Consider the following 24,708-nt stretch of genomic DNA (forward strand, 5'->3'; position numbering starts at 1 on the left):
ACAACCAACTTGATCAGAGGCTTACTTAAGGACAGATTCTTTGCACATTACAGTATTTATTACAGAATATTTTTTCTGTATTGCTCAGTTTGTTTACATTTCTTCCTTATATACATTTCTCTTTGTATAGATATTTTTTTTAGTATGCCATTTTTTTAGTAAACTTTACAGTTACCAATCAATAGAAAATCTGCCTGGTTACCGTGCCATATGTCTAAATTTAAAAAAATTAAAACTTCATACAATACAACTCTGATTATCCAAAATGTGCCCATGTCAGATAAATGGTTTTTTTGGGATAACTGGTCATTTTTTTTAAAAACGGCCCAGTAACAACAGCAAATCACTTGTAACAGTGTTTAAATAACAACAAACAATAAGGGAATGCTTTTTAAGCATTAAAATAATGTTTAATTCTCACCAAAAAATGCTGGTTGCAACACCGCCGCCAATTACTGAAGACCTGCTAACTGCCACCACCGATCCCGCTGCCACTGGTCCCTAGGGAGGCTTCCTGGGCTGGTGAAACACTCACTGGTGAGTCAGCAGTCTGCTGTCTCCCTGGTCATTGGAGCTCCTGGCGCCCAAGTCCCAACTCCGAATCCTCCCCTAGGCCTACCTACTGCACACACAAACTGGGGAGTCCAGTGTGCATGTGCTGTAGTAGGCCAAGGGGAGGGTTCAGTGTCAGCATTAGGAGCTCCTGTGTGCTAGGGAGGGAGGGAGGGAGGGAATGTGATAGAAGGAGAAGGAATGTCACTGAGCCCGAGGCCCTGCTCTTGCCCAAGGGGGCCACTCTCCTTGATGACATCGGGACAAAGGATTCTTCTGACCACTTGCGGCTGGGAGACAGTGGCACGTGGTTTGAGAGGGAGAGTTGGAGAGAAAAGTCAATAGTTAAAGAAGAAATGAAACGAGAGAGGGGAGGGAGTTTCCTGAAACAAGAACAATCGTCATTCCAATTTCATGTTGAGTGAATTTTTTTCAACTTTTGAGGTCAGTTCGGCTCTGAAAAAATTCAGATAAATGAGGATTTCTAATTTGTTTCAGATATCCTCATTTATCTGAAATTTAACTTTTTTTGATAAATGAGGATTTCAGAGAATCTGATTTTGGATAATCCTGAGATATCTGTTTCCTGCAGGTGGTGCAAAAAATAAACTGTAGACAATGTAAACATGTAGACAAATGAACTGTAAACAAACTGCAATACAGAGAGAACAAAGAAAATCAATAAATTGCACAAGTAAGAGTCTTGAAATGAGTCCCTGATTGAGTTTGTGGTTGAGAAGTCTGATGGTGGAGGGGGAGCAGCTGTTACTGAACCTGGTGGGGTGTGTATTGTGCTCCTATACCTCTTTCCTGATGGCAGCAATGAGAACAGAGTGTGCTGGGTGGTGAGGGTCTTTGTGATGATCGCTGCTGCCCTCTGACGGCAGAGTTCCCTGTAGATGTACTCAATAGTGGGGAGGGTTTTACCTGTGATGTCCTGGGCTGTGTTCACGACCGTTTGGAGGGCTTTATGCTCAGGGGTATTGGTGTTTCCATACCAGACCATGATGCAGCTGGTCAGCACACTTTTCACCACACCTCTAGAAATTTGCCAGGGTTTCTGCCATCACCAGAGGAATAGAGGCACTGATATGCTTTCTTCATGATGCCATTGATTCATTGGATCCAGGAAAGATTCTCCGAGATAGTGATTCCCAAGAACCTAAATGTGCTCAATCTCTCCATCTCTGATTCCCTGGATTGCATACCTCTGGCTTTCCTTTCCTGAAGTCAACAATCCGCTTCTTAGTTTTGGTGACATTGAGTGCGAGGTTGTTGTTGGTGCACCATTCAGCCAAGTTTTCAATCTCCCCTCCTGTTTGCTGACTCATCCCCTTCCTTTATACATCCCACTACTGTGGTATCTTCAGCAAATTTGTAGATGGTGATATTGTACTGAGCCACACAGTCGTAGGTGTAAAGTGAATAAAGCAGGGGGCTAAGAACGCAGCCTTGTAGTGCTCTGGTACTGATGGAGATTGTGGATGAGAAGTTCTTACCAATCTTCATTGACTGTAATCTGGAGGTGAGGAAATCCATGATCCAATTACACAGTGGGGTGTTAACTCCCAGGTCTTGGAGTTTGCTGATCAGTTATGAGGAGATGATGGTATTAAATGTTGAACTGTAGTCGATAAAGAGCATCCTGATGTTTGCATCTTTGCTGTCCAGGTGTTCCAGGGCTTTATGTAGAGCCAGTGAGATGTGTTTTTATGATAGGCGAACTGGAATGTATCCATGTCATCACTCAGACAGGAAGGAGCTTTATCACCAGTCTTTCAAAACACTTCATCACTGGAGGAGCTCTTCTACTGCAGTCTGTTCACGAATAACTGATTTGAACTCTTCTACTGCAGTCTGTTCACGAATAACTGATTTGAACTCTGTCACATTTGTGGCCCGAAATGTGAAGTTAATAAAACATTAAACACAAGTTTATCAGGTAAACTTCTCCGTTGTCTTTATTTTCCAGTTTCCCTTTGTTCTCTTGCTTGTGTTCTTATCTCTCTCTCGTACCACGTGACTTCCGGTACATCTCATACATATTCATTATCATGACATCCCTCCTTTAATCAGAAATAAACTTTACCTTCACTTACCAATATTCCTCGGAAACATACAAACATCGTAACTAATGGTAATACTATAACTCAACTACATAAAGTTTAATTCCTACAGCACTCATACATGCACTTTATGATATAAGATTAAAATACTGTCCCAAAGTTCTTATTAAAACTATGGCACAAAGTCTTCGTATCGTTTGGGCACTTTCTGGTTTCATTTCGGCCTGCCTGCGATATTGTCGTCGCTTCTTGGTTGTTCACTCTCGGCGTCGGAAATACTGCTCGCCACGGCTTCGAGTGTTTCTGGCGCTCTAGTCACCTCATCAGGAGTGCTGGTAACTGCCTCTGGAACATCATCAGGTCTCTCAGTTTCAGCATCTCGTATTGGCCTTTCAACCTCATCGCTCGATATATCTCTGGACTGATACCTTTTTACACTTGATGCATTTCTCTTACACAGGACTCCAGTCGGAGACTTGACTGTCACCATACTGCCACTTCTGGATACGACAGTATAGGGTTGATGGTAATAAGGTGTGTCTAGCTTACCACCAGTTTCATGCTTCACTAGAACATTATCTCCTGGCATGATGTCTGAGTACTTGGCTCCACGTTTCGAATCTGTGTACAGCTTTGCTGCACCTTTCTTTTCAGCATCGTGGTCCCTCATCTCCTGGTTGTCTCGGATTTCCTTTATTTCTGGCATTTTTGTGCGGATTTTTCTCCCAAAAAATGCTTCTGCAGGACTTTTTCCAGTGGTTGCATGAGGCGTTGCTCGATAGACAGCCACATAAGATAGCAATGCTTCTCGCCAATTTTGTCCTTCTGCGTGTGCAATTCTCAATCGTTTTTCAATGGACTGATTTTGTCTCTCTACTTCTCCATTGGCTTGCGGCCATTTCGGAGTTACTTTATGATGGTGGATACCTGTGGTCCTCATGTATTCTGCAAATGTCTCTGAAATGAATTGTGGACCATTGTCAGAGTATAATGTAACAGGTAATCCATATCTTGCGAATATCTCTGCTAACGCTTGTATTGTTTTTTCAGTGGTTGTGGACTTCAACACCACGTACTCATAGTATCTGCTGTAGTAATCTATCACTATCATAATTGATTCACCCGTCGGTAAAGGTCCAAGAAAATCAACAGCTACATTGATCCATGGTCCTGTCGGAAGTTCTGGCGGATTACTCCTACTTGTGATTTGACATCCGTGACAAGTTTTAACAAATTTCTCTGCGTCTTTATCACAACTTGGCCACCGTACCTTGGTCCTGAGGTTTTGCTTGGTACCAACAATGCCTAGGTGTCCTTCATGCGCTAAGGATACGATCTTCGGTCTCAATCTTTGCGGTATCACCAATCTGCAACCTCTTAATACACACTGTCCAATGCAACAAAGTTCGTCTCTAATGGGAATGTAAGCCTTGTGAGTACACTTGTCCCATTGTCCACTCTGTATGCATTCTCTTACTTCCATGAGTTCTGGATCACGTTCGGATTCTCTCTCGAATTCCTTCGTAATCACAGCTTTCGGTGTCGACTGAATAGCTACGAAGCGTACAAAGCTCTCTGTTTCTGTTCACAATTCTGTCTTGGATTGTGGACATCCATCCTTCACCAATCTGGACAGCGGATCAGCAATGTTTGTTTTCCCTGCAATGTGGATTACTTTATATTTGTAGGGTTGTAGTCTGAGTACCCATCTCTCTATTCTGGCACATGGTTTTGATCTAGGTGCATAGATCACCTCTAATGGCTTATGATCTGTGATGAGTTCAAGTTCAAATTCAATGCCGTATAAATATGCATGGAACCTCTCACAGGCCCATACAAGTCCGAGTGCTTCTTTCTCTGTCTGAGAGTATCTTCTTTCCACATCAGATAATGATCTGCTGGCATAGGCAATGATTCTTGGTCCTCCATCACGGCTCCTAAACCAACTGGGCTGGCATCCGCTATGACTTTGGTTGATGCCGCCGGATCGTAATATCCAAGAGTTTTTGCATCTGTCAGGCTTTGCTTCAGCGCTGTGAACGCTTTCTTCTGCTCAGATCCAAAATGAAATGGTACACCTTTCCTGGTTAGTTTCCTTAGTGGTTCTGCCACTGTAGCGAAATTAGGAATGAACTTTGCACAAAAATTGACCAATCCCAGGAAACTCCTCATCTCTGTTGCGTTCTGAGGTGCACGTGCCTCTGCAATAGTTTTCACCTTGGCCTCTACAGGGTTTAGTCCTTCCCGTGTAAATCTGTGTCCCATGAAGTCCATTTCTGACACACCGAACTGGCACTTGTTTCCATTCACGGTAAGGCCTGCTTCCTTTAGTCTAGATAGTACACGCCTCAACCGTTTGTCATGCTCTTCCTTCGTTGGTGGATGGACTATGATGTCGTCAGAAATGTTGGCAACTCCAGGAATGCCTTGAATCACTCGACGGATTTCATACTGGTAGATCTCCGAAGCTGCATTAATTCCAAATGATAGTCTCTTGTAACGATACAATCCACAGTGAGTCACAAATGTATTTACATCTCGGGAACCTGGATCCAGCTCTAATTGATAATAGCCCCATTTCAGATCAATTTTTGAGAATACCTTGCTGGTAGTTAGTTCTTGAAGTATTTCCTCCACTGTTGGTATAGGGTGTCATTCTCTAATTATAGCTTCATTGGCCATTCTCATGTCAACACATAGTCTTATGTCACCCTTTGGTCTTGTTCGATCAATTCTTTAATTTTGGCTTCGACTTTCCCACGAAGTCCAAACGGAGTTCGGAGCATTGGTTGTGCCTTGGGTTTGACTGTTTCATCTACCGCTAGCTTCAATTGTCGACCTTTCAGCTTTCCTACTCCTTGGAAGACTGTGGGGAATTCTTGCTTCATATCCTCGTATGACTGAATTGAATTGACACAAGCTCCAATATGAAGTATTGCCAGGTCTCGCGCTGTGCTTCTACTCAGCAATGGTTCTCCCCTCTCTTCTATGACCATAAACTCTGCTTCGGTGTACTTATCTCCAGCTTCAACAGTTGCAGTAAAACATCCAATGGTCTGCAATGGCTTGGTTGCTGTGTATGGATACAGTTTCTTGGAACACTTCTTTGAGGTACAGATGATCTTTTTCCTTTTCAACTTCTCCCATAAATGTTGATCAATAACATTACTGTCACTGCCTGAGTCTACAATGACCTGAACTGTCACTCCACCAATGATCACTGGGACTTTCTCATGACGTACTTCATTCATCGTAAATTGGTAACAACTCTGTTCCTCCTGGGTATCATCATCGTCACCGTCGATCTGGCGAATGGTATCTTTCTTTCCAGGATACTTTCCCCCAGACTTTGCCTTTGGAAGTTGTACTCTTCCTCTTCTAGTCTGCATTGGACTTGCTTTTGCACTTCTTTGCAAAGTGGTCCTTACCTCCACACTTTTTGCAAACTTTGGCTTTGGCCGGGCAATATGGGTCTTTTCCAAAGTGACCTCGGTTTCCACATCGATAACACTCCACGTCTTGTGTCGGCGTATATCTTGGCTGATTATGGCGATGTGAGAGCCTCTTAATTTGCTGGCTTGAGTTGTCTTTTAGGGTCATGGTATGAAATTGCCCTTCAACAGCCTCTAATGCAGCAGCAATGGTTAAAGCATCGGTGAGTTCCAACTCACTCCCTCTTTCCAGTAGACGTCTTCTGAGTTTATCTGATCTGCAGTGCTGTACGACTTGATCAGCTGGCATGTAATTGCATCCAACAGCTAGCTGGCGTAGTCTCGTCACGTACTGAGCAATTGTCTGGCCATCTTCTTGTCTCGTTCTCCGAAACAAATGGCATTGAAATGTAGCATTCGGTGTCACTACATAGTGTGCATTTAATGCATCTACCGCTTTCTGGTACTCATCTTTTCTTCCAGTATTCAAAAGTGTTTTAAATGTTTCCTGAACTGAGGGTCCTGCAGTGAAAAGCAGTAACGCCCTTCTCTGCGCTTTTTGTTCAACTGTACCGGTATCTAGAAATAGGCCACGACTGTCGGCGTAGGATTCAAATTCTTCCAGCCATGCTTTCCACTTCACACTTACAGTGCTTGCATCACCAGTCGGGTCAAAATGAGCAATTCCACTATGTGTTAGAAAGTCACTGTTTGCACCAGCCATGAGGAAATATTCCAGCCCCAAAAGTACTGCGTCACAGAGAAAATTCTTATCACCTTGAAGTTGTCTGTAATCCTCTGTAATCTTGTTTAGTCTTTAATTTTCTTCAAGCTTCTTTCATCCTCGTCGCCAATGTCACATTTGTGGCCCGAAATGTGAAGTTAATAAAACATTAAGTTTATCAGGTAAACTTCTTAGTGTCTTTTTATTCTCCGGTTTCCCTTTGTTCTCTTGCTTGTGTTCTTATCTCTCTCTCATACCACGTGACTTCCGGTACATCTCATACATATTCATTATCATGACAAACTCTTCTACTGTAGTCTGTTCACAAATAACTGATTTGAACTCTTCTACTGCAGTCTGTTCACGAATAACTGATTTGAACTCTTCTACTGCAGTCTGTTCACGAATAACTGATTTGAACTCTTCTACTGCAGTCTGTTCACGAATAACTGATTTGAACTCTTCTACTGCAGTCTGTTCACGAATAACTGATTTGAACTCTTCTACTGCAGTCTGTTCACGAATAACTGATTTGAATTCTTCTACTGCAGTCTGTTTACGAATAACTGATTTGAACTAAGGGCGACATGGTTAGTGTAGCAGTTAGCGGAATGCTGTTACAGTTCCCGGGGTTCAAATCCCACGCTGTCTTTAAGGAGTTAGTACGATCTCCCCATGTGGATTTCTTCTGGGGGCTGCAGTTTCTTCCCACCGTTCAAAATGTGCTGGGGATTGTAGGTTCATAGGATGTAATTGAGCGGCATGGGCTCGTGGGCTGAAAGGGCTGTATGTGTATATTAAAAAAAATAGTGTTCACTCTGCTTTTGTCTCTAGATATGCTGCTCGACCTGCATATCTCGTCTTTTCTCCTGAATTTCAGATTCTGAATTTGTAAAGATTGTTGTTATCCCCCATTTAAATAATGTGTTGTATTTTTAAATATGATGGACTTAACTTTTATTCCTTTTGGTTTTCTGTGAACAGATGAATTGGTGGTTCCCTTTTGACCTTATGCATGAATGCTGATGCAATGCAAGACTTCTGAAATTGACCAGTGATGGTGAGTTGGGGAATTGTCCTTTCATATCCATCATTCCATTTGGGTTGAATCATGATTCTGCATTGAAATAGAATTCGAGTTTAAATTATAGACTTTGTTTTTGCCATGAATTTAGGAGGTTGGTGCTTTTCCAGTTATTTGGGATAGAGTTAATGGAAGAGCAGGAGCTTTTGACTTATTTTAGATCCTCATCTCAAATATCATACATAACTGTGAGTGAGCAATTTCACCTCCGTCTTCTATATAGAAATGCTGAAAAACTTCAGACTAATTGTTGTGGTTTAATATCTTCGGAGTCGAGCAAAATTTTGATTGATTTGGAAAACTGGGCATCAGTTTGAAAAGGAAATAATGCCCAGCACCAAGGAGATGATAGAGGATGGATTAAATGAGCCCCTGTGTCCCGGAATCGTGGTGAAAATATCCCAAATGACACAACAGTCGTCGGCCTCATCAGCAACAATGACGAGTCGCACTGGAGAGAAGAAGTGGAACATCTCGGGATATGGTGCGAGAGGAATAACCTGAGTCTCAATGGGGACAAGATAAAGGAGATGATCATGGACTATAGAGGATTGGGAATGACCAACCCCCATTACACATTAGCAACTCTGTAGTAGAAAGAGTGGAGAGCACCAAATTCCTTGGAGTTCTCTTAACTGGTGACCTATCGCGGACACTCAGCGTCTCCTCACTTATCAGGAAGGTGCAACAGCAACTGCCCTTCCTGAGAAGACTGAAGTGGTCAAGGCGACTAGTCACCATTCTGTCAACCATCTACAGGAGCTCTATCGAGTGTCTTGGCTCACTGCATCACAGTGTGGAACAGTTGCTGTAGAAAAATGTATTGGAGGTCAATCACAGGACTATAAGAGTGACAGAGGGGATCGCTGGAGTCTTCCCCCCCCCCCTCCCCCCCACATTGACGTGATCTACCAGGAATGTCGTCTGAAGAAAAAAATCAATGAAAGCCCCTTCCACCCTGCAAACACAGCTGATCCTGTCGGGGAAGAGGTACAGGAGTATCAGAGCCAGCACCACCAGGCTGAGGAGCAGGGTAGTGAGAATGCTGAATGACTAAAGGATCTGCTCACACTAACCATCTGAGACTTTCATATTCATGTAACAAGATTTATTTATTGATTAGTATAGATATAGAGACTCGTTTTTTCATATTTTCTTTGCTCTCTGTATTGCACAGTTTACATTCATTATCTGTTTACAGTTCTTTATTTGTTTACATGTATATGCTGTGTACAGTTTATATTTTGAACTGCCAATTAGTGGTAATTCTGCCTTGCCCAGAGGTAAAAGAATCTCAGGGTTGCATGTGATGTCATGTATGCACTCTGACAATCAATCTGAAACCTGAGATGAAGTACTTGTCCTGCATATGTATGTATGTGTGTGATATCTGGTTGTGTATCTGCGTGTTTTTTACCGAGGACTGGAGAAAGCTGTTTTGGTATGTTGTACTTGTGCAAAGATATGACAGTGAATTTCACTTGATACTCTCATTGGCATTCGGTGTGTTTCAAACTTTCAATTCTCTTCTGATGGTGACTCCTCTTCCTCATTTCACACCACTTCCCTTTTCCACTTGCTCCCAAGCTCAATTGCATGTTATTTTGATAAAGAACCTTGTGTTTAATATTTTCCATCAAACTCTGCAAACCACCAAAGACTGGACCAGCAAGTGAAAAAGACTTAAGTTGGCAGGGTCTGAGAAAGAGAGTGGAGCAGTTGTTATTATTACCTCGTACTGGAAATAAAAGCACGGTAATGGACTCTTCAGCTGTGTCTGTGCCAAACATGATGTCCAATCAAGCTAAAGCTCTGCTGTTGGCACTTGATAGATATCCTTCCATGTCCTTCATATTCTGTCTATCAAGAAGCCTCTTAACAGCTACTATTATATCTGCTTCATCAACTACTGCTAGCAGCCTGTTTCAGGCACCCACCACTCTATTTAAAAAGATTTGTCCCACACATTTTTCTTGAAGTTCCTTCCTCTAGTGACTGTCCTCCCTATCAATGCCTCTCAGGACCTTGTGCACTTTTACCAGTGCCTTTTCTCGAGAGAACATAACCCAAGTTTGTCCAACCTCTCCTTGTAGCTCGTACCTTCTGAATCAGGCTACCACCTTTTATGTACCCTTTCGAAAATGACTTCCTTACTTTTGTACTTCATTGTGTGATGAAGGGAAGCAAACCATATGCCTTCTTTGCCATCCTACTTACTTACAATAAGTTAGAAGCTGAACTCTTGATCCCTCTGCCATTAACTAGTTCAAGTTTTATCATCCGATTGGATGTACAACCCGATGAAACGGCATTCTCCAGTCCTTGATACAAAAACTATGTTATGCTCCCCTAACATTTGTCCAATGTCTTATCTCCTAGCCCATCCCCAGCTTCTTCATTCCATCTTTTTCCTTTCCACCTTGATATCCTTTAATGTTTGAATTAAATATTCTTTTGATATTTTCTGAATTTTAGTTTTCATTAATTTAAATTCACTTGAATAGTTTGCAGAGTCGATGAAATTCTTCTTAAACCCATTTTATCACTTTTGACAGCAAGGAAAATCTGGGGATTGAACCAGTGTCTGAAGCTTATTTGTTAATTGAAGAAAATATCTGCTTCACTGGATATCTGTTGTATGCAGAGACCCTACTTTCAGTCCTCTATCTAGAAAATATAAATGCAGGTGATATTGGTGCAGTTTTATTTTTAAATTTAGACAGAGCATGGTAACAGGCCATTCCGGCCTACGAGCCCATGTCCCTCAAATACACAAATTAACCAACTTCTACAGGTGCACATTGAAAATATTGGCTGGGTTTTTCAGTATAAAAGAGGGTAAAACGAGGTCATGGCTTTTCCTTCTTTACAACTTCATAGATTTAAAAAAAAAAGCAATGTATATTTTTGGCCTCGATAAGACCAAGTTCATGATGGTTCACCCCACTAAGTTTCTTTTTTACTAAAATGCTGAAATATTGGTTTCATTTCACGTTGGTGAGGGCAGGGCAGTTTTGTTCAGAGGAAATAGAAGAACTAGGGCATTGCACATCAGATCAAGATGCTCAGTTTTGAACTCATCTAACACAATAGTCATGTCACACAAAATGATGAAGATATTGCCAATATCAAGAAGGAAATTTGCAATATTCCATGGCATTTCTTAACATTTCTGGACATGTATGCATTGGATAAATTGGTGAGTATAAGATAAAAGTAAATTAATTCCTTTTGTTGTTTTTCTCTGGATTTATGCAACATTAAGTGACTTTAGAAAGTGAATGGATGGGAGGTCCTTTAGTGCTTTAGCTGCCTTTCCTGGAGAGTGGGAGAGATTTGTGTAATGTTCTGAGTAGCATTCACCTCTTCTGAAGCTTCTTCTGATCTTGAACAGAGCAGCTGCTGTGCTATTCTGTGATGGATCTAACACTTTCAATGTGCACCTTTAGAAGTTGGTGGGGGCATGCCGAACTTCTCTAGTCTTCCAAAACATTTAGAGCTGTTGGTGCACTTTGACTGTCCCGTCAATGAGGTTGATCCAGGTCAGGCCACTGGAAATATTTACTCCCAAGTACTTGAAGCTATCTATTGTCTCCACTTCAGATCCATTGATGTGGGTTCTATTTCCCCAACCCCGTCTCCTTCCACTTGAAGTCCAGGATCGGCTCCTTTGTTTTGCTGACATTGAGAGAGAGAGGTTGTTGTCTTGATACTAAATCACCAGATTCTCTTCTTCCAATATTCCATCTCATCATTTTGAGCAGCATATCTTTTAAAGATTTCCTCATTGTAAGGTTTTTAATGTGTGTACAGCTTTGTATTCAAATGGAATTTAAAAAAAAAAATTATACTTTGAAAGTAAAATGTGACCCAGTCTGTTTGTATTTCAGGGATCAAAACAGAAGAAAGGTTTTCGAGGTAAGAATGAATTTTGTTCACTTGCTTTCAAAAGGGAAAACTGTACAAGAACTGACCCTTCATAATTGAAGAAGCATTTAAAAATATCCAATGAAGTTTTTATAAGACCTGCCATGTTTAGTCTCCTTCCATTCTATTTTGGTCACAATTGGCCAAGTGATTATTGGTGTAATTGTCTGATTTCCAGCCTTTGAACAACTATTGAAATGAACCTAGAGTACTGACTGGGTTGTTTGGTATAAAAGAGGGTAAACAAGATCATGGCTTCTCCTTGACAACTTCATAGGGTACAAAGACAATGTACAGATTTTCTCAGATGTAACCTGTGGGGCAACCTTTTCTTTCAGAGAGTGGTCTGTATCGAGAATGAACAACCAGAAGAAACTGTAAAAACTGACACAATTCTAATGTTTTTATTTTTTAATGTAGAGATACAGCATTGTACCAGGCCTGTGTTGCCAAAATACTCCTATTAACTTACAAACCCCATAGGTTTTGGAAGGGTGTGAAGAAATCCACATAGACATGGAGAAAACATACAAAGTCCTTACAGACAGTGCCGGATTTGAACCTTGTTCACTGGAGCTATAATGACGTTGCACTATCCTTTATTCTAACCGTGCTTAAAGTACATTTGGACAAATTTAGGGATAAGAATGTTTTCGAAGGGTATGCACCAAACGAAGTTTAATGAGACTAGCCAGAATGCCAGCTTGGATAGCTCTGTGCTGTAAGATTGAGAAACTATGTTAAGTGTTAAACATAGAATTGGAGCCAATCTTCTTCCCTACCCCACTTGTGGCTGCCTGTGATTTTTTTTAATGCATATTATGGATTCCTAGATCATTTCTCCACCTGCTTTTTAGGACTAAATGCTTGCTTTCTTAAATTTCTTTGTCTTGAAGAGTGATGTCATTGACCTATTTGGAGACAGCTTTGGTGCAGGAAATTTACTCAGTGTTTTAGCAATTTTCAGCTTCTAGACAAAAATATATCTTGTGAACTGGATGACTTAAGTTTGGTGTGCAATATTTTCTAACTCTCATGCTGTGGCTTCAGAGCTCTGATTACCCACAGTTATTCCTTTTTTTTCTCAATAGCTTACAAGAAGAAACCCAACCCTTCAGCTTGTATCCCAATTTGATACCTGTCCATTGTGAACACCAAATATTGTCGTATCATAAAATGGTATGAGGGAGATGGAGGCCATTTGATGCATAATTCCAGCTGTTTGATTCTCATGTACTTTCACTTGTCCAATTTCCACCACAAACAAGCAGTGAGATTCACGGCAGACCTACTCTCTGTATTAGAGAGATTTTTCTCCAACACCATTTGATTGATTTTTTTAGCCCAAGATTTTAAATGTATCCTCAGGTCCATGAACCACCTGATTTTTGGAAATACCTTCCCTCTGTTTACTGAAACCCACTATGAGATGAAACACATAGAAAATGGAACACCACAGTGTCGGAACAAACCCTTTGGCCCACATCCCTGCACCAAATATAATGTACAATTTAAATTAAAACTTTAATTTTTTTGCATATTCAGATGTCTAGCTATAAGCCACAAATGCTACTGTTGAATCTGCTTCCTCCACCTCTCCGGGCAGTCCATTCCAAGCACCTTACCACTCTAGTGTGGGGGGGGGGGGGGGGGGGGGTGGAAGGGCCCTAGATATCTCCTTTGAACTTTCTCCTCATCACCTTAAATGCATGTGACATTTTTTCAGAAAAAAAGATTGACTATCTACCTTATCAATGGCTTTCATGATTTTTACCTTATCACCAATGGCCCATTTTAGACTTCCTAGAGCTCTGCTTGAGCTCTTTCTGCAATCCTTATATTCCTCCATGTTTAGCTTCCTAACCTTGCAGTTGCTTCCCTTTTTTTGACTGAATTTCATGACCTCTCGTCATTCAGTTTCTGTGAACTTGCCATCCCTGACCTTGCTCCTTACTGGAACATGCTGGCCATTCACTTTAATTGGCTTCTATGAAATCTCATCTCAATCTTCTTTCCTCCAATTTGAGGTTTCCTCTATCTAACCTCATGGGTGAAGTCCTTCGAGCTTGGAATTATCCAATAAATTCTTTCCCTCAGACCTTTCCATCCTTCTGAAAGCAAGGTGACCAATATTGGAGACCAAACTCAAGTTGCAACCTAACCAGTGTTTTCTGGAGTTTCAACATCATTTCTATTCTTTTGTACTCTGATCTTCATTGATTCTCATGGTTCCATATGCTTTGTGAATTTTCAAGATGTCTTTATTGTCATGTAATAATACAGAATATGTAATATTACACAAAATTCTCTCTTGCCTTCTGTAAGGCAGACAAATAGTTGCCATTACTATTGCCCAGTGTTCCTTACAAGAAGAAAGAGAGAGAAGCAAAAGAGAGTAATTTAAGAGACATCAGGCCCTTTCATGCCCACTCCTCTGCCTGGAGAGCAGTTATAAGCGCAGACGGAAAAATATAAACTTGCCTTTAATGGAGTTCCCTAAAAGGCTGCTCCTGCGTCACATTCATGTTGACCGGCACCTCATAGCGCCCTCCAGAGATGATGGAGGTGAGGTAACTGGTGCAGTGGTGCCACCCATCATAAATACATGGCAGAGCTATGGCTGTCTTCCTTACGCATAATTCTCCACGCAGCTGGAACCATTCTGTGTTTTCCAGATCAGTTCCAGCTACGTGGAGGATTATGGCCATCACTCTGCCAGATTTTAAGCCACTGATGAGTGGCCCTGAAGGCAGAAGCAGCTCGATGAGGTGCCGATGGATCAAAATGAGGTCTGCTGGGAGCAAGGACATTCAGTTGGCCGCCCCTGGCCCTGAAGGCTCCCGACGGCTGCCCCTGGCCCTGACGGGGTCATGGAGGGAGATGGGCGATTGGTAGGGGTGAGAGAGGGGAGATGGGCCGACGACATCGTCAGCCTGGCTCTAGTCAGCCGCTTGCAGCGGCATTCCATTCATGCGAGGCGGGGGGAACACAACATTCTGCAGATGATTCTTCTGTGAGAGGGATTGCAATCGACACCTTGGAGTCAGCCACGGCGCATTCATAGATTTTTCCCTCCCAACGTAAGGGCAGAGAATCTCAACCTTTACAGTCGTGCTTTTTCACTGCATGAAAGGGCTTACTGAATGTCCGTGCTCCTGCAGCCTCTGCAGCAGACCTCAATTTGATCACCAGGTACAACCCTCTGATACAATAAGGAAACCTTTCATGTCTGAGGGCCCTTTGGGGATCCCTTCTTGCCCGCAGCACTCTGTCAAATCCTGGATTGGTACTTGGTTCTATGGACCAGTCTCCAGCAGCTCGCAGTCTGTGTGTCAATTCAACTCAATGACATTAAGACTATAGATATAAAGGAAATATTTACAGAATGATGTGGAAGGAGCTGGGAATTAGCTCAGAGTCAGAATAGACTGGATGTGTTGGGGGTATTACCGGTACCTTTTTCTGTACGATGTTAGATGCCATCATTATAAATCAAGCAGTGAGGGACAATGTTATATTTAGTGGTGTAAACAAGCTTGTTTTCTTTTACAGAGTCGATCGATGATGTACTGGATGACCTGCTCGGAGACGATGGTAATTTGATATAGAACATTGAACACTACAGCACAATACAGCCCATTCGGCTCTCTGTTGTACTGACCCATATATCCCTTAATAAAAAGAGTACTAAACCCACCCACTGTAACCCTCTAATTTTCCTTCATCCATGTGTCCATTTAAGAGTCTCTTAAATGGCCCCAATGTTTCAGCCTCCACCACCATCCCAGGCAATGCATTCCAGTCTCCCACAACTCAGTGTATTAAAAAAAAATTAAAAAAAATACCCCTGATGTCTCCCCTAAACTTGCCTAACCTCCCTAACTTTGAACATATGTCCTCTGCTGTTTGCAATTTCTGCCATGAAAAACAGGGGCTGGCTGTCCACACTATCTATGCCTCTCATAATCTTGTAAACCTCTACTCTTATCCTTCTACCCTCCACAGGGAAAAGTCCCAGCTCTGCTAACCTTGTCTCGTGACTTGTTTCCCAATCCAAGCAACATCCTGGTAAATTTCCTCTGCACCCCTCCATGACGCCCATATCCTTTTTATAATGAGGTGACCAGAACTGAACACAATACTCTTAAGTGTGGTCTTACTAGAGATTTGTAGAATTGCAATATGACCTCTCTACTCCTGAATTTAACTCCCCCATTAATGAAACCCAGCATAAACCCAGGCCTTCTTAACTATCCTATCCTATGTATGGATTTGAACCTCAAGGTCCCTCTATTCATCCACACTCCTAAGTAACTGACCATTAACCCTGAACAAGCCTTCTGGTATGTCCTTCCAAATTGCAACACCTCGCACTTATCCAGATTGAACTCCTGCCATTTTTCTGTCCAACTCTGCATCCTATCTACATCCTTTTTTAACCATCTGCAACCTTCAGCTCCATCCACAACTGCTCCAACTTCATGTCATCCACAAACTTACTAACCCATCCTTTCGCTTCTTCATCCAGGTCATTTATAAAAATCACGAAGAGCAGGGGGTCCAAGAACAGATCCCTGCAGCACTTCCCCTAGTCTAGGTAGAATACTTTCCTTCCACTACTACTCTGCTTTCTTCCTGCAAGCTAATTTTTTAGCCATACAGCCAAGGTTCCACTGATCCTGTGCTTCATGGATGACTTTCTGGATGAGTTTCTTGTGGGGGACCTCATCAAATGCCTTGCTAAAATCCATGTCGACCACATCTACTGCCCGACCCTCATCAGTTTCTTTTGTTACCTCCTCAAAAAACTCAATTAAACTTGTGAGACACGACGTTCTCTTCATAAAGCCGTACTGACTGTCCTTGAGCAGACTGTACTTCTCCAAACGCTCATAGATCCTAACCTCAGAATTCGAATTTGTCATGAACAAGTCATGAAATTCGGTGATTTGCAACAACATCACAGTTGTACATTCATTTTATACATCTTACTAAATCACTGTAAGGAAAAAAATAATAGTGCACGAGAAGTAAGATGGTGTCTGTGGGTTCATAAAACTATTGATTATTCAGGAATCCGATGGCAATGGGGAAGAAGCTGTCCTTGTGCTGCTGAGTGCTCGTCTTCAGGCACCTGTACCTTTCCCCAATGGTAGCAGAGTGAAGAGACATGGGCTGGGTGGAGGGGATCTTTGAGGATAGAGGCTGCTTTTTTAAGACACAGCCTCATGTAGATGTCCTCGATGGAGTGAGTTCTGGTGCCTGTGATGTTGCAGGCCAAGTTAACAAACCTCTAGAGTTTATTCTTGTCCTGAGAGTTGGCATATCCATACCTGACAGTGATGCAACCTGTCAGAATACATGGTACACCTGTGGAAATAGTCTCCGGTGACATGCCAAATCTCCTCAGACGCCTAAGAAAGTATAACCGCTGGTCTTTTTCCCCTGACTTCCTCCTGAAGTCCACAATCACCTCCTTGGTTTTGCTGAAGTTGAGTGCAAGGTTGTTATCAAAGCACCATTCAACGAGTTGATTTATCTCCCCCCTTACGCTTCCTCATTGTCATTTGTGATTCTGCCAACAACTGTGTTGTTGTCGGAAAGCTTGTAGATGGCATTGGAATTGTGCCTGGCTCCACAGTCATGGGGAGTAGAGCAGAATTCCTTAAGAATTTTCTCCAATAATTTGCCCATCATTGACATAAGACTCACCGGACTTTAATTCCCAGGATTCTCCCTATTACCCTTCTTAAACAAAGGGACCATATCTGCCATTCTCCAATCCTCTGGCACATCCCCTGTGGCCATAGAGGTTTCAAAGATCATAGCCACTGTCTCAGCTATCTCTTCTCTCACTTTCCACAGCAGCCTTGGGTATATTGCGTCTGGCCCTGGGGACTTGACAATCTTGATGGATCTAAGAAGATCCAACACTTCCTCTTCCTTAATCTCCTCATTATCCAGATCACAGGCCTGTTCAATTTCAACCTCACCCTGACCAAGGTCCTTTTCTTTTGAAAATACTGAAGTAAAGTATTCATTTAAGACTTCCCCAGCCTCTTCCACCTCCAGGCACATTTCGCCTCCTTTATCCTTCAGCAGCCCATGCTTATTCTCGTCATCCTTATGTTCTTCACGTAGGCATAAAATGCTTGGCTTCTCCTTAATTCTACATGCCAAGGCCTTCTCATGCCCTCTTCGAGCTCTCCCAAGTCCTTTTTTAAGCTCCTTCCTGGCAGCCATATCTTTCTCGTGTTTCCTTCTTCCTATATCTAACTTTGCTTCCTTCTTCCTCTTGACTAGTTGCCTCGTCTGTTTTGTCAACTACGGTTCCCTTTTCCTACCATCATTTTCTTCTCTCAATGGGACAAACCTATACTGTTCTATCCAGCACGTGGTCCCTAAACTTCCTCCACTTCTGTGCTTTCACCTTGAACATATCTTTCCAATTCACTGTCGCTAGTTCCTGCCTCATCCCTTTGTAATTAGCCCTTCTCCAGTAAAGCACTTTCCTGTTTTGTCTGTTTTTTTTCTTTTCCCTAGCTATGGTAAAGCGAATGGAGTTGTGGTCACTCTCTCCAAAATGTTCTGCAGTCAAGGGTCATTTCCCAGAATTAGATTCAGTGTGGTCTCTCCTCTCATCAGCCGGTCCACAAACTGTGTCAGGAATCCTTCATGAAGATATGTGACAAATTCAGCCCCATCTTTCCCTCTTGCAGTCATGACTCATGTTTACTTGCTTTATTCTTTTAATAGTTAATAGTATTCACTTTTGTCCAACTGCTTATGCACAAGTTTGACAGCAAACAGATAGAAGGAATTGAGTTAAAAAGAAAGTCTGCAGATGCTGTAATTGTAGTGCGATATAGAAAAGCGCAGGAGAAATTCGGCAGGTCATACAACATCCATGGGAAGCAAAGGGTAACCCATATTTTGGGCCTGTTCCCTTCATCGGGTATAAGCAAAAAACAGCCAGGCACCTGAATTAAAAGGTTGGCCCCCCCCCCCCCCCCCCCGAAAGGAGGGAGGAATAGACAACACTTTCCTTATTCTAATATATCCTAATTTTAGAGTATCATCTTCCAAAAGCATGAGCTACAATATTCTGAACTTCAGTCTCCTTAATCCAATGAATCCAGTTCTGTTTTGTTGCTTTAATTCATTAATAAAACAAATAAACATTTTGCATAACTTCGCATTGACTTTCATAATGATGAATAACAAAGCATTTACTGTATGATGGCGATATAAACTTGTATAAAGAAGCTCAAACTTTAAAGAAATGCATAACGATATTTGAAGAGAAACACATGTCGTAGAGTAATGAGCAAGTGTCGTTAGTCTGGGCAGATATTACGAATGACATCATAGTCACTATGGTAACACTACAAATAATAGCTCTCTTAAAGAGATAGGCACAGAATTAACTAAAAGTTAAAAATACAAGGTTTAAACTTTTACAGGAGGGAGAAAGATGCAGGGGGATGAGCATAGGACAACAGGTAAGAGGTCATAGGTTGATAAAGACCATAAGACATAGGAGCAGAAATAGGCCCTTCAGCCGATTGAGTCTGCTCCACCATTTTTCTCACCCAGTCCCACTGCTTGGCTCCTCATAATCTTTGATGCCCTGGCTAATCAAGGACTTATCAATTTCTATCTTATATGCACCCAATGACCCAGCCTCCACAACAGCTGTGGCAACAAATTCCACAGAGTTACCACCTTCTGGCAAAAGAAATTCCTGTGTTCTTAGTGGACACCCTTCAAGGCCGAAGTTGTCCCCTCTTGTCCTAAACTCTCCTACTGTGGAAAACAACCTCTACTCTGTCCATGCCTTAAAGTTGGGAGGGCAGAAGAGAAAAATGCAGAGAAGTGATCCGGGGAGTGGGTACCCCTCTCAACAGAGAGGAAAGGAGAAAGAGACAGGGGAGAGGCCTAACAGAAACTAGAGAAGTTGAGTGTCGAAATGGAAAACTAGAGAAGTTAAGGCCATCTGGTTGGAGAGTGTCAAAATGGAAAACTAGAGAAGTTAAGCCCATCTGGTTGGAGAGTTTTGAAATGGAAAACTAGAGAAGTTAAAGCATCTGTTTGGAGAGTGCCCAAATGGAAAACTAGGTGTTGTTCCTCCTATTTGCAGGTGGCCTAGATCTTGCAATTCATGAGGCAATGGACGGACATGCAGTGAGGAAATGCGGTGTGGAACTGAAATGGTTGACCTCTGGGATGTCTCTGTTAGTACAGCAGAGTGAAAGTGCTAAGTCTGCGACTAGTGTCTCCAATGTAGAGGAGGCCATAATGGGCACTGAATGCAGTAAATGACCTTTAGAAATTCACAAATGTTGCTTCACTTGGAAGTTCTGTTTGGGGCCCCAAATGTGATGTGGGGTCAAGTGGAAGGGATTAGTGGATGAGGGAGTCCCGGGGGGGAGTGGTCCCTATGGAAAGCGGGGGAAGAGGGGAAGATGTATTTGGTGGTGGGATTGTATTTTAAGTGGCGGAAATTGTAGAGGATAATATGTTGCATGTAAATCATGAAAATCTGTAGTCACTGTGGTTAAAGTAAAAACACAAAATGCTGGAGAAACTCGGCAGAGTCTGGTGGAGTGGCACACAAGGACAAGGAATCCTGTCCTTGCATCTAGGGGCAGAGGCGATGCAGCTGAGGGCTGAGTTGTTGCCTTATAATTTGAAGAAGGAAGATATCTCGGATGTTCTGGAATGGAGGACCTCATTGTGGGAACATATGCGATGGAGATGGAGGAATTGAGAGAGAGAATAGAATCCTTACAGGGTACAGGGTGTGACGAGATGCCATCAAGGTAACTGTGAGAGTTGGTAGGTTTGTAGAAAATGTCGTTAGAGAATTTTTCTCCTGAGATGGAGACAGAAAGGTTGAGGAAGAGGAGAGTGTTGCCAGAGACCAGGCGAATTTGAGGTCGGGAGGAAAGTTAGCAGCAAAGAGGATGAAGGTGATGAGCTCTTCATGGGTTCATGAGGCACCACTAATGTAAACATTAATGTAGTGGAGGAAGAGTTGAGGGGCCTTTCCTGTGTAGGCTTGTAGTATGGATTGCTCCACATAACCAACAAAAGGGCAGCATAGCTGGGATATGTGCGGTAGATGGTTATTTCCCATGGAGGGGGTGTGTTGGACAAGAGGACACAACGTCAGGTTTGAAAGGCATCCACTAAGAACAGAAATCCCGAGATAATTCTTCAGCCAGAAAGTGGTAAATCTGTGGAATTTGTTGCCACTGACGGTGGTGGAGACCAAGTCATTGGGTGTATTTAAGGCAGAAATTGATTGGTTCTTGACTAGCCAGGGTATCAAAGATTATGGGAAGAAGGCTGGGCAGTGGGGCTGAGTGGGGAAAATGGATCAGCTCATGATTAAATGTTGGAGCAGACACGATGGGCTAAATACCTATAACTCTCTCATGGTACCCATGGGACATAGAGAAAAGGGAAGTTATTGAGGGTGAGAACAAGTTCTTCCAAGCAGATGAAGGGGGTGGTAAAGGGGGACTAGTTGGGTCTTTTGTTGAGATAGAAACAAAGGGCTTTAGACATTTGATATGGGGGTTGGAGGTGTATAGAGTTTGGATCTCATGGTGAAATTGGGGTGGTCAAGTTGAGGGAACTATAAGTTTTGAAGTGATGGAGAACATCATGGATGCAAAGAGGGAGGGACGAGAGGGGGAATAAAATGGAGCTGAGATATGAAGATAGCATTTCAGGAGGCAGGAGCAGGCGGAAACAATGGGTCTACTGGGACAATTAAGTTTGTGGATCTTTATGGTTCTCGATGGAACCAGCCAGAGTGGGGTTTGCAAACAATGAGGTTAGAGACCTCCCACAGGTAGAAGGAATTGTTTAATAGCTAAACACTCTCTGCTGGAGGAACCTAGTGGGCCAAACAACATCAGAAAGAGTTTATGAATGGTTGATAGTTTTAGCCGAAACTCTTCTTCAGGTCTGAGGGAAGTCAGTACAGAAGCCAGTGTTACAAAGCACAGGTTGAAGAGGTGAGACAGGCCTGTATGACATTGGTGAATCAGGCAGAGCACTCGCATATGCCAGACAAACGGAGGGAAGGAGGCAAGAAAAAAGAACGGTTCAGGTGGAGGGAAGTGAGTCATGGAGAGATTGGAAGGCTGCCAGGGCTGGAATCTGATTATAGAGAAGGTGAGAATGGTGGTTTAAAGAGAGGGTAGATGGAACCGAAGGGAGAGGAGAGAGCAGAAGAATCCAGTGGGGAGATGGGGGTGGGAATAGAACCAACAAGGAGGGAGGATAGGAATGAATAGGGGGGGATGGGGTTAAAAAAGGGGTGAGGGGAAGAGCAGAAAAGGGAAAAGACTGAGGGGACTCGTTACCTGAAATTAGAAGATTCAGTGTTCATACAATTGAGCTTTAGGCTCCCCAGGTGGAATATAAAGTGTTAGTCCTCTGGTTTATATGAGCCTCACATTGGCATTGGAGAAGTCCTGAGACAGACAGGTCGGCGTGGGAATGGAATGAGGAGCAAATGGGACCCAGGATAGACAGTCCAGACAGAGTGTAGATGCAAGTTTGCGTTTGGTTTAATCAATGTAGAGGAGGCTACATCAGGAGGATTGAATCCAATAGACAAGGTAAGAGGAGGTGCACGCCAATCTTTGCTGCCTGTGGAAGGGCTGTCTAAGTCACTGGATGGTGCTTAGGGAAGAAGAATAAGAGCAAGTGTGACACCTCATGCAGTTGCAGAGAAAAGAACCAGGGGCCATGAAGATGTGAATGGGGAGGGATGAATGGTCAATGTAGTCAGTGATTCTTGTGGAAGGCAGAAAGGGGTGGGGAAGGGTAGATGTGTCTAGTAGTAGGATGGCATTGAAGCTGTTGGAAAGGGCAGTGGATGATGTGCTGAGGCTGGTGGGATGAAAGGTGAGGAAACTAGAAATCTCAGCCCTCTTCCCCCTTCCTTATCACCCGCCTACCTGTATGCACCTATCACATGCCAGCCTGTGTGCTTCTCCCTCATACTCTTCCCCCACCCCCATACCTCCTTACTGGAGTTTCAGCACACCAGAAAATGGGCTAGGCCTGAAACCAATTGCCTATTCTTTCCAAGGATGCTGCTTGACCTGTACTTTTGTGTTCGGCACTAGATCCCAGCATTGCAGACTTCTTGTTTACCTATCCCTGTTCTGTTTGGATATGAGGAGGTCTCTGAGAGATTGGAGGTAGATAGCTGCATTGCTTGGAAAAGGAAGATATCTTAGATGTCCTGGAATGCAATGCCTTGTCTTACGATCGGATCCAGTGAAGGCAGAGAAGCTGGGAGAATGGAATGGTATCTGTACAGGAAATGCCATGGGAAGAGGTGCAGTTGAGAGAATCAGTGAGTTTGCCATACTTATGAAATGAAGACTCTGTTGTGGAGTACTGTTTTATGCGGCATATTTAGACTGCAGGGCAGTAAGAGAAGAACATTTAAATATGCACTGAGACTGCAATACCAATTAAATTGAGGTAAGTAAGGATAATCTTGTGGTTAAGTGTGAAAAAAGGTAAGTTGCACCTTTACAGCAAAATCACATTATCATCTAATATTGCTGTCAATGTGATGGAGAACTATGTGCAGATTTCATCCATGTGTCTTGAGTGGAGCTGGTAAAATAAGTATTGCATTTTCCTTTTTAAAATATTTTTATTTTTAATAAACATACCATCAAAAAAGGTGCAATTCAATAAGATGATATGGATAGTTACACAAACGAAATAAGACATTCTATTTTAACCAATAGATTGAGAAGCTATTGTACTGCCAACTTTTATTTCTGTAACTTTGTTTTGCAGATAAATCTCCCAGAAAATCTACTTTTCCAACAACTCAATCAGGAAGTTCCCCCAGGAGATCAGCTGCTAATTTATCCAGAACCAACAAGGAGTATGGGTTAGTAGCCTGACTGACTGTAGGAACAATAACCATGCAGTGTGAATATTTAAAGGGCTTTAATTAAATGGCACTTGGAAGATTAATTTTAGTTCAAGCAGAGACAGTATTGTTAAATATTGTGGACCTGCCAGAAAAGTACACGCTGTAATTGAAGCCTTGGTGGGTCTCCCTTATTGATTCATGCCATTAATGCTTCTTTTTCAGATCATTGCTGGATGATGACTTCTTTAATACATTAGCACAGGAGGCTGGCAAGGACAATGATGTGAGTTTTTTGTACATTATTGCTTAGTGCATGCCTACTAGTATGGTCTAATGGCTGTAAAATCTGGATCAGTGCCAAGCCAGAAGATTGGACTAATTTTAACGTGTAACGTTCTGTGGGCTGGCAGATTTTAACAAAATGTATGTACTTGGACCAAAGCCATTTGGTTCAGCACTTCTAGCTAAGGATAAGGTTTTTTCATGTTTATTGCAATCCAGTAACCCTTCTGCTAGAAAAGATGTATATTTTTGTGTGCTTGAGGCAGAGAGAGAGAATTGAGGAAGGATTGGGGCAGTGTGATGAACAGTGTTAATGTGGTAAGATAATCTTTGAGAAACACAGCATCGGCAGACTTTTGTTTTTCTGATTGAGATGGGTGTTCAGACATGGTTGTGTTGAATGGGAGAGCAGGTTGGAAGGACTAAATGAACTACTATTTTCAATACTTTAGTGTTTAACAAATCAACATCTTCTGGTAATGGAATGATGAGGAAGATAACAAGGAAACTTAAGATACTTTAAAGTCTAACTAGAGTTTAAATGATCGATCTTGAATTCTAAATCTGTCATTTGTGAGATTTCTTTTGGCCCTTGAGAATAATCTGGCCAGTTAATTAACTTCATGAGAATGAATTTCACAATTTGTTTGTTAATTTTAAAAAATATTTTATTTTAAATTGTTCCATACATGTAGTGATGATATTTAATGCAATAATAT

The 24,708-nt window shown here is 42.3% G+C and overlaps 1 protein-coding gene across 7 annotated transcripts in view; it reads left to right on the forward strand.

Moving 5' to 3' along the window:
* LOC138759100 (fas-binding factor 1 homolog) overlaps nucleotides 1-24,708 on the forward strand; it is a 155,363-nt gene that overhangs the window by 4,603 nt on the left and 126,052 nt on the right. For 4 of the 7 annotated variants that reach the window (XM_069929008.1, XM_069929006.1, XM_069929005.1 and 1 more), the window contains 5 exons: nucleotides 7,758-7,833; nucleotides 11,748-11,775; nucleotides 15,337-15,378; nucleotides 23,626-23,722; nucleotides 23,930-23,990. In XM_069929008.1, the coding sequence (XP_069785109.1) occupies nucleotides 7,831-7,833; nucleotides 11,748-11,775; nucleotides 15,337-15,378; nucleotides 23,626-23,722; nucleotides 23,930-23,990 (231 nt within the window). In that variant the 5' untranslated portion in view covers nucleotides 7,758-7,830. Of the gene's footprint in view, nucleotides 1-7,757; nucleotides 7,834-10,890; nucleotides 11,057-11,747; nucleotides 11,776-15,336; nucleotides 15,379-23,625; nucleotides 23,723-23,929; nucleotides 23,991-24,708 lie in introns of those variants that run through there. The other 3 variants (XM_069929010.1, XM_069929004.1, XM_069929009.1) reach the window with 3 other exon arrangements.

The sequence above is a fragment of the Narcine bancroftii genome, chromosome 3 (genome assembly GCF_036971445.1).
Source record: "Narcine bancroftii isolate sNarBan1 chromosome 3, sNarBan1.hap1, whole genome shotgun sequence".
NCBI lineage: Eukaryota > Metazoa > Chordata > Chondrichthyes > Torpediniformes > Narcinidae > Narcine > Narcine bancroftii.